Consider the following 17310-nt stretch of genomic DNA (forward strand, 5'->3'; position numbering starts at 1 on the left):
CAACTCAAGATGGATTAAAGGCAAACCTAAAACTATAAAAACCCTAGAAGAAAACCTAGGCAATACCATTCAGGCCACAGGCATGGGCAAAGACTTCATGACTAAAACACCAACAGCAATAGCTACAAAAGTCAAAATTGACAAATGGGATCTAATTAAACTAAAGAACTTCTGCTCTGTAAAAGAAACTATCATCAGAGTGAACAGGCAACCTACAGAATGGGAGAAAATTTTTGCAATCTATCCATCCAATATCCAGAATCTACAAGGAACTTAAACAAATTCACAAGAATAAAAGCAACCCCATCAAAAAGTGGGCGAACGATATGAACAGATACTTCTCAAAAGAAGACATTTATGTGGCCATCAAACATGGAAAAAAGCTCATCACTGATGACATCACTGGTCATTAGAGAAATGCAAATCAAAACCACAGTGAGATACCATCTCAAGCCAGTTAGAATGGCAATCACTAAAGTCTGGAAATAACAGATGCTGGTGAGGATATAGAGAAATAGGAATGCTTTTACACTGTTGGTGGCAGTGTAAATTAGTTCAACCATTGTGGAAGACATTGTGGTGATTCCTCAAGGATCTAGAACCAGAAATACCATTTGACCCAGTAATCTCATTACTGGGTACATATCCAAAGGATTATAAGTCATTCTACTATAAAGACATATGCACACGTATGTTTATTGCAGCACTATTTACAATAGCAAAGACTTGGAACCAACCCAAATGCCCATCAGTGATAGACTGGATAAAGAAAATGTGGCATGAAATACCACGTATTTCATGAAGTACTATGTAGCCATAAAAAAAGAATGAGTTCACATCCTTTGCAGGGACAAAGATGAAGCTGGAAACCATCATCCTCACCAAACTAACACAGAAACAGGAAACCAAACACTGTACGTTCTCACTCATAAGTGGGAGCTGAACAATGAGAACTCATGGACACAGGGAGGGGAACATGACACACTGGGGCCTGTTACGGGGTGGAGGGAAAGGGGAGGGAGAACATTAGGACAAATACGTAATGCATGCGAAGTTAAAAACCTAGATGACAGATTGACAGGTGCAGCAAACCACCATAGCACATGTATACCTATGTACAACAAACCTGCACGTTCAGCACATATATCCAAGAACTTAAAGTAAAATTTTAAAAAGCAACCAAATTCGTGACAATTAAGATGTATATTGTTTGATATTTAAAAGATTGAACATTAAAATGTGCATCTTATACATTACTAACAATAAATGGGTTTCAAGAATAAAAAGTAAAGAAGTAAAGCTTCAAACTAGAAACCAGTTTCTATCTAAAAATTGATTCATGTTAGATTTATACAGACAAGTATGAAAATAATTATTTAAAGTACCTAAACACGTTGTAAATAAAATGTTAATTCAGAAACACAAAATTGTTTATATACTACTATGAAAACAAATGAAAATATAAATGTTCAAAGATATACACTGAGGAGACACAAAAATTGAAAGCAGCTATGAATTAAAACCATATGGGAGGGCAGTATAAATTATTTAAAATTATTAAAATTATTTTTTCTGATGGCATAAAATTTGGAGAAAGTAGGAAACAAGCTCATTTTACATAGCTTAGTATTATGAACACACTATAATCACTTCACCACTTATAGATTGTGTATATTTTTAATGAAAAAAATTGCTTAAATGTTTAGTTCAATATTATGGCTCAAAACCCCGTCATTATAAACATCCATTACTAAACAAAATAATAAGTAAAACTAACTTACAAAAAATCATACCAAAAATCCTTCCACTTTTTATAAAGGTTAAAAAATGTTTGTAGTGATCAGCTTTCTTTTCCCATCAGCCTGGATAAGAAGAATATGTGACAAACTCATTTGAATTTATTTAATTTTAACCTAATATTAGAAAGTATTAGTGTTAGTTAAACATTTACATATTCAAATTTTCTTGAGTTTTTGTATTATACCAAATATTTATAATAAAGCTTCATATTTTATTGTCTAATAGAATAATAAAATGAACTAGATATGATCATATCAGATAAAACATAATACGAGCATCACATAGCTTGAAACGCCAGAAACAGTGATAGCGCAAATTGAAAATGTTTCCAGGAAGACTTAATATTTCTTAGTACACCTAGGTCTTTCTAAATGATTAAGGATTCGTGCTCCTTTTCTTGTGATATGTCCTTTAGTTACTTTTTAAAGCTCCAGTCAGCAACATCCTGGAAATTTGGAAGGAATTGGTGATCACGTTGAAATCACTGAACATAAGGCCTTATCCATAATCACTAAATTCTCAGACCAAAATCACTCTTCAAAGACATTTAAATTTTTGAGACATGGTCTTGCTTTGTCGCCAAGGCTGGAGTGCAGTGGCCCGATCTTGGCTGACTGCAACCTCTGCCTCCCAGGTTTAAGCGATTCTTGTGCCTCAGCCTGCCAAGTAGCTGAGATTACAAGCACCTGCCTAATTTTTTTGTTGTTGTTTTGTTTTTGTATTTTTAGTAGAGACAGGGTTTCACCATGTTGGCCAGGCTGTGACATGAGGCATGAACCACTGCACTGGCCTAAACTTGATTCAAACATTATATTACCAAGGAGGAACAGAACACTATGTAGTTATGGGAAAAGTGGGATTCTACCAACTCTTGACTAACTGGCACTGACAGTATCACAGAAAGCTAAAACAAGTGACTACACACACATAGTAAAGGGATTCATTTATCAGATTTGCCTAGGGAAAGTTACAGTGACCAAGAGTAGTTTTTGTTTGTTTGTTTGTTTGTTTGTTTTGAGACAGAGTTTTGCTCTTGCTGCCCAGGCTGGAGTGTAATTGCACGATCTTGGCTCACTGCAACCTCTGTCTCCCAGGTTCCAGCGATTCTCTTGTCTCAGCCCTCTCAAGTAGCTGGGATTAAAGACATGTGCCACCACCTCCGGCTAATTTTGTATTTTTAGTAGAGACAGGGTTTCACCCTGTCTTGGTCAGGCCACTCTTGAACTCCTGCCCTCAAGTGATCTGCCCCACCTAAGCCTTTCAAAGTGCTGGGATTACAGGCATGAGCCACCGTGCCCAGCCAACCAATAGTAATCTGATAATTCGTTTGCCCTGCCAGAAAATAATCTGCCTTACTACTCCCAAGAATAATGCTAGGTCATTAGATTATTGACTCTAACATTCAATTAAGATTTGTTGAAAGCCTAGTATTTGCCTCACATGTGCTGGACCCTGGGGAAACAAAAGTAAACAAGACAGATAAGATTTCTGTAATTCCTAGACCAAAGGCCTAACAAGTAAGAGAGACCAGAAAACAGGCAAATATCATTCCTGTCCAGTGTGTGATATGTACTGTAACAGAAGTAGTTCCAGATACTACAAAAGCATACAAGGGACCCAAAAAGTAAAGACTACACTGACACCTAAAAGATAAGGAGGACTTAGCAGGTAGAGATACAGCAGGTGGGAATTGGGGCAGAGGATTCCAGGATATATAAAAAGCATGTACAGAAGACTTGCAGACACAGCAACATGAAACTTCTGCAAAATTGAAAGTAATGTAGTATTGTTGAGCAGAGAGGGAGAAAGGAGGAGAAAATGAATGTGAAGAGGGTGTGAATATGAGCAGTGTTGGGAGTGGGACAGTGAATGGGGTGGTAGATTGGTGGCCACCAAAGCAGGAGCAAAATAAAGAGCCTTGTAAGACAAGTTGAGGATTTTCAACTTTATACCTAAGTTCACAGAAAGTCATTATATAGGTGAGTAGAGTGACAGGGTTTCTGCTTTGGCAGAATACTCTAGTTTCAGGATCCTGGGGGTGTGATTGCTACTACTGGGAGGCTGCAGGTGGCCTGAACTAAGAAAGTTGCTATGGCCACTGAGAAAATCAGATAAAACCAGCATGCACAGGAGTTAGGAACAGAGGGTTTTTGGAGTGGGAAGTGCCTAGAGCCAAAACAAAACAGAGGTTCTGGTTAACCACTGGGTTATAAGGGAAGGTAAGGCTGCGAGTCTTAATTTCTGGATATATATAACACAGAAATCTACCACTTGAGTATTTTGACCTGGAGTTTAAGAAAGACACAGGAGTTAGAGCAAGGATTTGAAAACCACCAGCATTTAGAGAATTCACTGATGAGGGAATGACTCAAATTACCCAACAAAGTATATGGAAAAGAAAAGGAAGAGGCCTCAGACAGCCCCTGTGAACATTTACTAAAACAGTAAGGATGCGGGTCACTACATGCACACAAACTTTTTTTTTTTTTTTTTTTTTTTTTTGAGACGGAGTCTCGCTCTGTCGCCCAGGCTGGAGTGCAGTGGCGCGATCTCGGCTGACTGCAAGCTCCGCCTCCCGGGTTCACGCCATTCTCCCGCCTCAGCCTCCCGAGTAGCTGGGACTACAGGCGCCCACAACCGTGCCCGGCTAATTTTTTGTATTTTTAGTACAGATGGGGTTTCACCGTGGTCTCGATCTCCTGACCTTGTGATCCGCCCGCCTCGGCCTCCCAAAGTGCTGGGATTACAGGCGTGAGCCACCGCGCCCGGCCTGCACACAAACTTAAAAATAAGCATTTTAAAGAACAATAGAGATTGAAGAGGAAAGCCCAGAAAATTAATAGACAAAGCAGCAGAGCATCGTGGAAGCAAAAGGAAGGAGCATTCAACTAGGACCAAATGAGATCAACAAATTTTCAAATGCTGTCTTTAGGTGAAATAAAAATAAGGGCTGAAGAATGTCCACTACTCAACAAAGATTTCACAACAGACCTTAACAAGAGCATTTCTTAGTGTGATGGGAAGAAGTGGAATAGTGACAGCGAGTTATCTATATTTTAAGAAAGTTTGGCTGTGAAGGGGAATAAAAAAGTCAGGTGCAGCCTGGAAGGCAGTGTGGGTTGAAGAGGATGTTTTACCTTGTGTTGGCTTGGTTGGGTTTGGTTTGCAAGATGGAGGAGACTTAAGGGTCTTCAAAATGCTAATAAGGAGATGACAGAGTTGGGGAAACTGATTATAAGATAGAAACTGAAGGAGGGCACAAGATAGAGATTGCTTTGTAGGAAGGCTAGAATGGGATAAAAACCAAAGGGAAAAGATTAACTAGAAGAGACAAGAATCTACTTCTTTCAGTTTGATGGAGCAAAAGTTGCCAGCATGGGTTTTCCTTGCATTTCTTTCCATTCACATATCTTTTCCTGGAATTCAGATCACTCATTCCATTTTCAAATGTTAAAACAGAAGCCCACATCCCCCAATATTTTCTTCCCACAATGAAAATCCGTAAATCCCTTTTCTAGGTACTCAAACCAGGCATTTCAGCATGTCAGAAGGTTGTTTTAAGCACAGTATTACTATATTTTTTCAATGCAATTTACGTTCCAGCTTGATTGGACCACGCAAAACAAACTTTTCATCTATAAATTTTGCAGTCAATAACATTTTTAGCAAGCTCAATTATATACATTTGAAACAGAAAGGATCCAAAATATTATTGGTCAAATTATGTCACTTTCATTACTGTAGTTAATGAAATAAGAAAAAGAGGAAGCTTTCTGGCTATATGTAATACCCCAATCTTAACAGTGTTGTTAACTTAGAAAACGGCAAGTCAGGTGAAACAAATGATCTCTTAACGTCCTGAGCAATTCCTAATGAGAAAGGATACCCAGTATAGAGAAATGTGGCTCACTCCCAAGTTAGTTGTTATTATTTAATGAAACACTAAATGTGCTATAATACAATAAAAGGCTATCACTCTGCTGAGGAAAAATCATCAGTTTGATTAATTAATTAGTATAAACCCAGATGATATACTGTGTAAAAGATGAAGCCTTTATTTTAGCACCAAAATAAAGTATTTGAAAGAAATTTTTAAAAATAAAATAGATGAAATTCCACGTATCAATCCATAGTCTATCTCCAAGAAAGAGCCAAATGAAAGTAACTGTTACTTACCTTGGTGGGTCCATTTCCATTAATCGCCACTGGTAATGTTTCATAAAATGTATTCTTAGCTCTGGCTTTGCCATTTTCAAATTTTAAAACAACTTCATCTGGGTTAAAAAGAGAAAATAGGCTTTAGTAATTTAAAATATATGTGTGTGTGTGTGTGTGTCTGTATTCGTGTGTCTGTGTATGTGTGTGTGTCATCATTAAAAAATTTCTCATGAATGTAATATTCCAAGGGCTACAACACTTCTAGTAACTTCATCTACTCCAAGTCAGCAGATACCCAAAATGAAGGATGACAGTGACAACAGATACTGATACCAAACTCACTCCAACCTGGCACAAGTAAAATGAGTGAGGTGCAAAGCCACTGAGCTGTCTGTTAGAATAATTCATCTTGCAATCCTGCCTTTGCCCCTTCATAGTAATGTTATTCTTGCCAAGTTAAAGTAGTATCTCAGTTTAGCCATCTATCAAATGGTATCCATGCTTGCCTTTTAGGGTTACATGGTGAGTAGAATATTGTCTGGCATAAGCAAGGTTTCTGCAATTGGCTACCAATGATAATATTTCCCGTTCTTAAAAATCAGACCTAGCACATTAATTAAGATAAAACTCAAGTCAGAGGGGAGCACAGCCATCTTTTAAAAATTTACTGAGCAATCCAAACTAAACATTTTGCATTGTGAGAATCCTTTTTTTTTTTTTTTTAAGAGACTGGGTCTCACTTTCTGGCCCAGGCTGGAGTACAAGGGCATGATCACAACTCATTGCAGCCTCAAACTCCTGGGATCAAGCAATCCTCAGCCTCTCAAATGGCTGGGACTATAGGCACGCACCACCATGCCTGACTAGATTTTAAGAATCTTTTTACTAAATGAACTGACTTGAAGTACTGACTGAATTACAATATATTCTCAATTTTATGCATATATTTTAAAGTATTTATGTGTTAATTATAATATTTTAAATTTTACTGTATTGATTGGTTTTAATATATTATCAAGATATATGTAGCTACAATACACAAGCACATATGTATATCCACACATGAGCATGTACACACATACACACACACATACACACACACACACACTCACACTCTTCCCTGGTCTACCTGTCTAGTTGTCACCAGTTATCTTTCAGTTGGGTCAAAAGGATCTACCCTAACACTCTGGGTAATTCGTGACACAAAGAATTTCACTGGAAAATGTGTAATGATAAAGTGTAATCAATTCATAAACTTATCTAAAGTTCCCAAATGGTGACACACTAAATTTTAAGTTACCTAAAGCCAGAAGCTTATCTTTTTCACCCTAGTCATAGGAAATGATTTTAATGTACCAAAGTTAAGTTCAAGTCCAGTATTTTTTTTTAAGTTACAATAATTACAATATTTACACTGTCAACCTTAGTCACAGCCCCCAAATGGACATAACAAAGGAAAGATAGTTGAAAACACAGGTGTTTGTGTACTTAAGCAATCCGGTATTTAGGAACCATACCTACAGCTCCATTTAAGGTCTGGAAAATTTTGCATTTGTGATCCAATGTGATGTTAATAGCTTCCTAAAACATAAGAATAGAAATGATACTGAAAATGACAACAAAAGCAGCAAACATTATTAATACAGTTTGTTCTTTGAGGGAATTTAAAGTTAAATATTCTTATATCTTAAGTGTCTAACCAAAATATTTAGATGACTAAAGTATTTAGCTAAAACATAGAAACTGCTATGGTTACAACTCATTGCAAAATACACTTAAAGAAAATCTTGTTTCCTAATGACAGCAACTACAAACACACAATTAAGTAACTTTTATATCTGTATCCAGTATATATAGTAAATTTATTAAATATCAACTTATATTGGTAAATATTATAAAAGTATTCCCAAATTAGAAAATCTTGCTTTACTGTTCTCCAAAGTTTCACTTACATCAATTTCAGGAATATTCTATCTAGGGCCTATGGGAGACTGCTTATTGTACCCAACATTCCCTCAACTTCCCAATAAGGGAACTCAGATTTTAGTAGCACACATCTGCTTAAAATTAAAAAAAAAAAAAACATTTTCTTTTGGGTATTATGAGTAGGCACATAAATATGTTCTTATCAAAGTATGATAAACCATTCGGTAAGACTTCTAGAAAGGCTACTTAAAGAGAGTGATGAAACTGAGATGGCCTGTTTTTATTACTGTGCCTCTTTGTGCCCAGAATATGAATGCAATAACTGAAACTCAAGTCGTCATTTTGGACAAGGAAGTAAGATTAAAACTGGGAGCTATGGGCCAATGATAGAGCAACAAAAGAGCTATCCCTCTTGACAGCATAAAGCCTCCCTAACAGCCTTGTGCTCCCTACCTCGTAATTACTTTTAATGTGGGAGAAGGAAAAATAAATAAAAATATCTTTCTTATTTAGACCACTGCTATTTTGCGTTGCTTTATTTACTACAGTTTAAGTATTCTTATGAATAAAAAGCAAAAGCCTGTGTCTATAGCATAGTCCCATGGATCCTCAGGCTCTAACCTCTTAGGGATTTCATTATCATCTCCTTAAATCTTCAGGCTCCATATTTTCAAATATCTGAAATCCACAAATTGGCTATAAAGTCTCCTAAAAAGGATCATACCCATCCTTACAGGCTCTATCCACTCTGGGCCACCAAACACTTGAACAAGGACCAGGGCTTTTGGCCTCAATGTTTTCTCAACACCCATGATATCCAGGCTCCAAATCTCAGAGGAAGATCTCTGTCCTCAGGGGTATTACAGGTAATTTTCAAATTAAAACCTGTCTTTTGAGTGGCTTTAGTCACATGTCATTTCAAAATATCAAAAAAGGTGTTCTTTTACAATTGTAGCCAATTAAACACATAGAGTCTATGTTATTATCAAATGAAATAGAAAATTAAGTCCAGATTTTGGTTTTCAGAGAACCAAGGATCCAGTCCCTACAATGTCACTGACTATGTGGTCTCAGTTTCTCTATGGATAAAGTGTGGATACAGAGTCTAGCATCTAGCCTATCTAGGATCAAAGAAGCTCAGAGAGCTATAAAAGGGCTTTGCAAGGCTAAAGGACTACAAGTGAAAATACACTGCATTTTTTTAAACCGCAGAAGTTCACTCTGGTATCAAATGGCTTGGTGCAGCTTTTGAGAAAACAGTTATAGCTGCAAGATGGAGTGAATACAAGAATACACATTTATAATGCTCTACGTTGATAAATGACAGCTATTTACTCAAGATTATGAAAGAAGACATTCTCTAGAATCTTTAGGATTTCATTATTGTTTCTTTAAATCTCCAAGCTCAGAAGTTTTGATAATGTAATTTATTCTGTTATTCTAAGGCAGCCTAAGTGAGTATGCAGTGGAGGTAGGGCCATGACAACGGTGTGAGGGCTGCCATTTCATTTCAGTATCAAGTCATTTCAATATGTGTTTCAATACATATAGCACTGCATTACATAGTTCTTCTTTCCTTCTGCCTCATCCAACCAAGTTTGGCGAGTGTGCCGACTTGGCCACAAAAGAGAAGCCATAAAGACACACTAAGCTAGTGCTGATATCCAGTCAGGTGACATAAACCAATATCACCTATTAAAAATATGTTATCACCAAGAACATTTTGAAATTCGGTTTACCAGTTGCCACACTATCATAAAATCCTTTGTTTCTGACCACTCCACATTAACACAATATAACACACAAAACCAAATCAATAAAAGAAAAAAAATTGCAGCTGTTACACACCCTTTTCAGTGGATCAATGTAAATTTTCGTGTAAAAGAGCTGATCATCATCATTATCCTGGAGATTCCATTGTTGAACTATACGGTTGATATATGGAGCATAGCCAATAAATCCTGCAACACAGCAGAGAGAAAGTAGATAATTTAGGATTCAAAGACCAAAACTGGTGTCATATTAATTTCACTGACCAGTTGAACAGAGTTGTGAAGTCATGAAGTCTAATTCTTAGGTTGGAATTTCACACCTCATCATGAAAGAAATATGAATTATTGAGTGCCACTTGTTTTATATATAAACTCCAATAGACTGTTTGCTACCAACTGCAAAACAGAAAATAACCAAACTCTTTTTAAATAAATGTGTCTCCACAATTAATTGACAAAGGAGGGAGAACTAATGTTTTCCAAGGCTCCTAAGGGAAACAGATTTACTAGGAAAAGAATAGATTGAGACAAGAATTTTTTCTCTGACCTTCTACAAAGCTCTTCTTGGATTCTCTGCAGAAAACTCACTCTCTTACAGGATAAAATCTCTACTACGATGGTTTTACTGTCAGTGCCAGAGATGCTAATGCAATCAAAGGAATGCTGGATTTGTCACTAACTGCAAACATCCCAAAGAAATTTTATATCTAAGACATTTTGGAAATGTTCCCATTACTTTGGCCAGTCATCATTGTGCCTGCTAAACCATTTTCTGGCTAGGTTTTTTGTGTCATAGTCTGGAAAAAGGAAGTCTAAAATTGGATTGTTCTCCTTGGCCTTAGAGCATAAGCATTAAGACTGCCAATAACATTTGTCCATTAAAGACACAAAGGAATCATTTTTCCTGTCTGAATCTTCCTCTGAATTATGGAAATGCAGCCAAGCTGCTATGTTTCATTGACATTCAGTACTTTGAAAAAGGAACCAATGTTACTCCTGTAAGTTGAAGAAAAACCTTTTTAACTGTCAAAATTAAAATTTTCTTAAAAGAATTTAAAAAATAGGTCCAGGGAAATTACTGTTACCAAAAAAAAAAAAAAAAAGAAAAAAAAGAAAACATGACCAAAACCAATCACTGGTTGCTCATTTTTTGGTTCTTGCCATATAAAAAAATTTTTCTTTTTGGAGACAGTCTCCCTCTGTCGCCTAGGCTGGAGTGCAAAGGCACAATCTTGGCTCACTGCAACCTCTGCCTCCCGAGTTCCCCTCCACCTTCCGCCTCCTGCCTCAGCCTCTCAAGTAGCTGGGATTACAGGTGCCCACCACCATGCCCGGCTAATTTTTGTATTTTTAGTAGAGATGGGGTTTCACCATGTTGGTCAGGCTGGTTTCGAACTCCTGACCCCAGGTGATCTGCCCGCCTCGGCCTCCCAAAGTGCTGGGATTACAGGTGTGAGCCACCAGGCCCGGCATCAAATAAAAAAAATTCTATAACATTAGAAGGTAACACATTTTTTAAATCCCATGGCCAATCTTCTATGATGAAAAATGTACCACACAGAGACATGCAACATTTTCCAACGGTTTATATTACTGTTCTTCAAAAATTGTTTCCTTATTTGACAGATCCTAAATGTCCTCAATAAATGAAAAAAAAGCATCTATTTTCACATTACATATTTTATCTGATTTATATTTTTCTATTAAAAACTTTTTTTGTTGTTATTTTTGGAGATGGAGCTCTCACTCTGCCACCTAGGCTAGAGTGCAATGGGGCGCTCATGGCTCACTGCAGCCTCGAACTCCTGGGCTCAAACAATCTCCTCACCTCAGTCTCCGAAGTAGCTAGGAACACAGGCATGTGCCACCATGCCTAGATAATTAAAAAAAAATTTTTTTAGTAGGGATAGGATTTCCCTATGTTGCACAGGCTGGCCTGAACTCCTGGGCTCAAGTCATCTTCCTGTCTAGGACTCCCAAAGTGCTGGGATTACAGGTTTGAGACATGGTGCCTGGCCTAAAACTACTTTTAAAAACTAAATAGTATGCCCATAAACAACTCATGTTCCTTAAATAACTATAAATATGTGATCTGTGAAATTATTCAAATTTTTATTAAACATTTATATTTTCTGCCATTCTCTAATTATTTTGACTATAGAAAGCATAAGGATGATGCTTTGATATCCTTTTATGATTACTTTCCCACTTATAAACACCTTTTCCTTAATTAAACTGGCTTACAACTGTACTTGCTTGCTAATTTCTTGCTGTTTCCAAAGCATTGTGAGCCTGTCTGAAACCTAACCACTTGAGTACATACATCACTATTTGAGATAAATTTACATGAGATTTCACTTGCAAGTCATCTTCAGAAAATGTTCAACAAGTATAAATAAAACATGTCTCAGAGTTCCATAGCTACATATTTCCTTTAAAAAAAATGGTTTTAAACAATGGAGGACTTAGAATAAGTTGCAAGATTAGACATATGTTACTGAAGTCTTGACAGTATGGAGGCCATGATGTGGAAGCAGCACCCATCCATGAGCTGAATGCTCAAGCAGAGAAGTGAGGGTGGGTACCCGTACTAGGGAGAGGCTTTGATGGTTCACGAACTGGAAGTCCAACAGAGAAAGACTGCTAAGGCAAGAAGCACAGAGTAACCAATATGATAAACCCTGGGTGCTCACTTGAATATGGAAGTTAAATCCAAAGGTGGTAGATAGATTTGGAGAAAAGAAAATGGTCAAGAGATCCCAGAAAGCATTACCTGTAGAAATATTGAGACGAAGAGGAAAAGAGATTTGAAGCCAGGCAGTACAAATTGGAATTTAAGGTTTCAAAAGTACAAAATCTATATGAGCTATCAAAGTTCCAACGTACAACTGTGAGAATAGGTTGATAAAATAAAGTGAAGGTGCAAAGAGCTGAAATTGAGGCATTACCAAGAAACTAAATCACACCCTAGTGGCTAAGCAAAGCCTAGAACCTGGAGCGGCACTTATTTTAACTAGCCTGGAAAGTATTGGTTATATACATGTAGACCATCCCCAAAATCCATTTTTCCAATGTGGTTTGCAATTTGTACCCAATTTGTTTCTCTAACATGTCCTTCATCCCATTTGGTTATGTCTTTTGTCCCTACGTTTACATTAATCTCAAACTAGTTAAAATAAATTTGTAGCCATTGCAATGTCCAAAGCCTAATTTTATTTAATTTCCAAAAGGCTGAACTAAGGAATGTGGTAGTTCGTTCCTTTAATCCATGGTAATACAGCTAATGCAATATTAAGTATACCCAGACACCCAATGTTAGATATTTTTCACTACTGAGTTCAAGACAGATCATTTATTTACTCCCAAAATGTTTAAAATCAGATAATATTAAGTAATACCTATTCTTAAAAGCTACTTGATTGAAGACTGAGAATAATTTTTTTCAAGTAAGGAAACTTACCAATCTTATTATCCTATAGCAAGAAAATTTTCAGTGTGTCATATTAAAGGAACTGGATCCGTAATTTTCTTCCTTTAACAACAGAGTTTCTCTAGAAGTCACTTAAATTTGAAAAACATGAGTTTCCTCACTTATAATGTGGAAATTATAACATTCATACTACCTAGTGTTATTAGGAACACCAACTCACATAATAAATGGGAAAATGCTTTGTCAATATAGTAATAGTAAGATAAGGGTTATTTAAAACTTCATATCTAAAGTTACTACATCTACAAAAATGGTTGTTTCATTAGTCTTTATAACTTGCATTAAACTTTTCTTCCAGTATCTAACTCACCTCCTGAATTCAGATAGCGTTTCCCAATGTGCACAACAGGATATTTGTCTGCTAGTCTTTTATCTGGCCACAGAATTCCATCTGCTGCAAAGACCACTTTGTGGTTTGCCTTTTGGAATTTTTTTAGAACTTCTTCTGGACCACCAGCAAATATGACATCGAAGCTGTTCAATGAGGAAAAAAGGTGTTTTAAAATACACTTGTCAGAATCTAGGCACATAAACCATGAAAAGTTCCCTGGCAAAAGTCAGAATCTAGAATACAATGCAAGATTAATACTTGTGCCAACTATTTACACAGAACACCAAACAAAATTTCTCTCAAATTATATGAATTGTATTGAATTATTAGTGTTTATATTGCATTAGCAAATGAAGTCCAAATGAAAGACAGCTTTTTTAGTGTTAGCCTTAATTTTTTTTCAATAATCACTTATTCCCAAATTGAAATTCTAAAACAGGATTGAAATGTTAGAAATGCAGTTACTTGTTGTATAACTTAATAATACAGATACAGTCATTTACAGAAGTTGCCATAACTGCCTAATATTTCTAATAAATTGGTACCAGTCCATTACAGTTTCTGAAGAATTATCTTTGACAAAATGTGTTTAACTGCTAAATGTCATCAATATATGTTGAATATTTGAATGACTGTTTAGCACGGAATCTTAAAATAAGTGTGTACAGAAAACTGCAGGTTTTTAAAGCTCAATATACTCGGGGGAAATTTTTATAAAAACTGACACTACCATTTAATATCTATAATTTCATTGATTTTTCTGATGACCTTCTTCCTCATAGTTCATTCACAGAATCACAATGAATTAACAAAATGTGAAATATAAAAGTCACTATCAAAATTTTTCTACTTTGCAATAAGTTATTTATTCATTACAATCACAAATTATTTTACATTTTTTTACATCAGTGCACCTTAAGACCAAAGGTTTCCAGTGATATTAAATTAATGACTTACCATCCCAGTAGCTAATAGCATAATTGTAAAGCCACTCACATCATACAATTTGAAGTCTGCCAGGTGGGTTTCTAATCCCAGCTCTGCCACCTGATATGCGAATAACCTTAGGACAAGTCACTAAACCTCTTTATACTTTACTACTTAACTGTAAAGTGTATAAAATGGAGGGAAAAGTAGTATCTATATCCTCAAGTTAAAATTTTAAAAAATTAAAAATAATTCCTGGCACACTGTAAACACTGAACAAAGTTAAAAATTAACATGAAAGGGACTAGAGTGAAGGGAGAGACAGAGGAAAACTCACTTCAAAGCTTTTACAAATCTGTAGGTTAAAATAATTTTATTTTTAGCCAAATACTTGTACTTTTGAAACTGAACTTGAAATTACAATAAAATTTTTCTGACTGAAACCCCAAACTTTGCCACGTATATTTTAAAAAACTGATTAATCTGACATTACAAAACATAACACTGTACTTTTTCTGCTAAGTACAACTGATTTCCTCAACCCGATTTAATGGTAATATTTTCCTCAAGACTGTAAGTTGTTGATAATTGTTTTTTTAATAACGAAGACTGGGAAATAAGACCAGTTTTATGGGTAATTGGGCCATGAGAAGTGAGGCAAATAAACCAGTCTCTGAAACAGAGACTACCATGCGAGTGATAAACAGAGCCTTTGTGCATTGCCTGGAGATGGGGAAAAATAGCTTGTGATGTCAGAGCATCTTATGATTGGAGACTCCGACCAAACTGAATACGAAATTTTGCAGGTAGCAGCATGCATACAGTGTGGCAATTCCTTAAGGATCTAGAATTAGAAAGACCATTTGACTGAGCAATCCCATTGCTGGGTATATACTCAAACAATTACGAATCATTCTTCTATAAAGATAAATGCACACATATGTTTATTGCAGCCTTATTTACAATAGCAAAGACTTGGAACCAACCCAAATGCCCATCAATGATAAACTGGAAAAAGAAAACGTGGCACATACACTACATGGAATACTATTCAGCCATGAAAAGAATGAGTTCATGTCCTTTGCAGGGACTTGGATGAAGGTGGAAACCCATAATTCTCAGCAAACTAACACAGGAACAGAAAACCAAACACCACATGTTCCCACTCATAAGTGGGAGTTGAACAATGAGAATACATGGACACAGAAAGGGGACCATCACACACCGGAGCTTGTCGGTGGTGGGGGGGGGGGGGGGGGAAGGAGAGGGAGAGCATTAGGACAAATACCTAATTCATGCAGGGCTTAAAACCTAGATGAGGCCAGGCGCAGTGGCTCACGCCTGTAATCCCAGCACTTTGGGAGGTCAAGGCAGGTGGATCATGAGCTCAAGAGATCAAGACCATCCGGGCCAACATGGTGAAAACCCATCTCTACTAAAAACACAAAACTTCGCTGGGCGTGGTGGTGTGCACCTGTAATCCCAGCTACTTGGGAGGCTGAGGCAGGAGAATTGCTTGATCCCAGGAGGTGGAAGTTGCAGTGAGCTGAGATTGCGCCACTGCACTCCAGCCTGGCGACAGAGCGAAACTTGGTCTCAAAAAAAAAAAAAAAAAAAAAAAAACCCCTAGATGATAGGGTAATAGGTGCAGCAAACCACGATGGCACATGTGTACCTATGTAACAAACCTGCACGTTCTGCACATATATCCCAGAACTTAAAGTAAAATAAATATAAAATTTAAAAATTAAAAAAAGTTATAAATGCACTTCGGAATGTGAGTGAATATTTTTTGTCTTTGAAGCCCTAATGATGGATACAGATTATATAAATAGTACAGCTCAAACTATTAATAAATGTCAGTTGTTTGAAAAGGAGTTATGGCAACTCTTATAATTTAGCGTTTTATAAGCCTGCATTATCTTTATAACAAAACACAATTGTTTTAAGGCAAAAAGTCAAGACAAAAGTTATCACATAATTCAATTAAAAATTTGCCTTTGAAGAAAAATTTCACATTGCTGAAACCTTTCCTATCTCATTCTAGTAGCACTGCTATTTCTGTGTTTAAATACTTTAGAAAAGTTATTTGAACTTATTTAAAACTTCTCAAAAGGCAAGAAAGGTTTCCTACTTAAATTTATTTTGGCTACAAAAAGTCAAATTGTCAAATTTTTAAAAATGCACACAGGTCATAAAAATATTCTTACAGAAACTGAGTCCATTTACATATGAAGAAAATAAAACTTGCCATATATAACTGTGGTAAGTATGCCTGGGTCCTGCAAAAACCATAAGACTCTACCTGATGTGGTCATACTGAGTCCCCTGCCAGACATGTCAGTGCTCTATCTCAATACATGACTGAGATTTTCCTAAGTGTTTTTCCGTTTTGTCCTTCTGTGTTCCCTACTTCTGTGACACCATCAACCACATAGTTAACTAGGTTGAAAATCTTTCATTCAGCCTTCACTCCTCTCTTTCCATGGCCTATCTCATGGAATCTTTTCCCTAATCCTATTGATTCTGTCTACTTAATTTATTTTGCATTCAAATCCTCTCCACTCCCACTAGAAGCCACAAGGCTAGATTAATTTTAAAACCCTAGAGACCTCCACATTACCTATCTCTTCCCCACTCATAATTAAGACTGTCTGACAAACTCTTTTAAAAATCATTCTGTGCCAGTTCCCAGACCCTATCAATGGTTCTCAACTATGGCCTACAGCAGGAGTCAGTAAATATTTATTCTCTGGCCTTTTACAGAAAATATTTTAGGTCTTGATGACCATACTGTCTGTCACAGTGACAACGCTGTCACTGTGCTGCAAAAGCCACCACAGACAATATGTAAACAAATGAGCACAGCTGCATTTCAACAAAACTTTTTGCAAAAACAGGCAGTG

General features: G+C 36.5%; 1 protein-coding gene across 4 annotated transcripts in view; it reads right to left on the reverse strand.

The window, feature by feature from the left end:
- PLOD2 (procollagen-lysine,2-oxoglutarate 5-dioxygenase 2) overlaps positions 1–17310 on the reverse strand; it is a 92567-nt gene that overhangs the window by 25977 nt on the left and 49280 nt on the right. For all 4 annotated transcript variants that reach the window (XM_050778151.1, XM_050778150.1, XM_050778153.1 and 1 more), the window contains 4 exons: positions 13457–13620; positions 9733–9845; positions 7476–7539; positions 5977–6074 (listed from right to left, as the gene is read on the reverse strand). In XM_050778151.1, coding sequence (XP_050634108.1) covers positions 5977–6074; positions 7476–7539; positions 9733–9845; positions 13457–13620 — 439 coding nt within the window. The remainder of the gene's footprint in view (positions 1–5976; positions 6075–7475; positions 7540–9732; positions 9846–13456; positions 13621–17310) is intronic.

This window comes from Macaca thibetana, chromosome 2 (assembly GCF_024542745.1).
Source record: "Macaca thibetana thibetana isolate TM-01 chromosome 2, ASM2454274v1, whole genome shotgun sequence".
Taxonomy (NCBI): Eukaryota; Metazoa; Chordata; class Mammalia; order Primates; family Cercopithecidae; genus Macaca; species Macaca thibetana.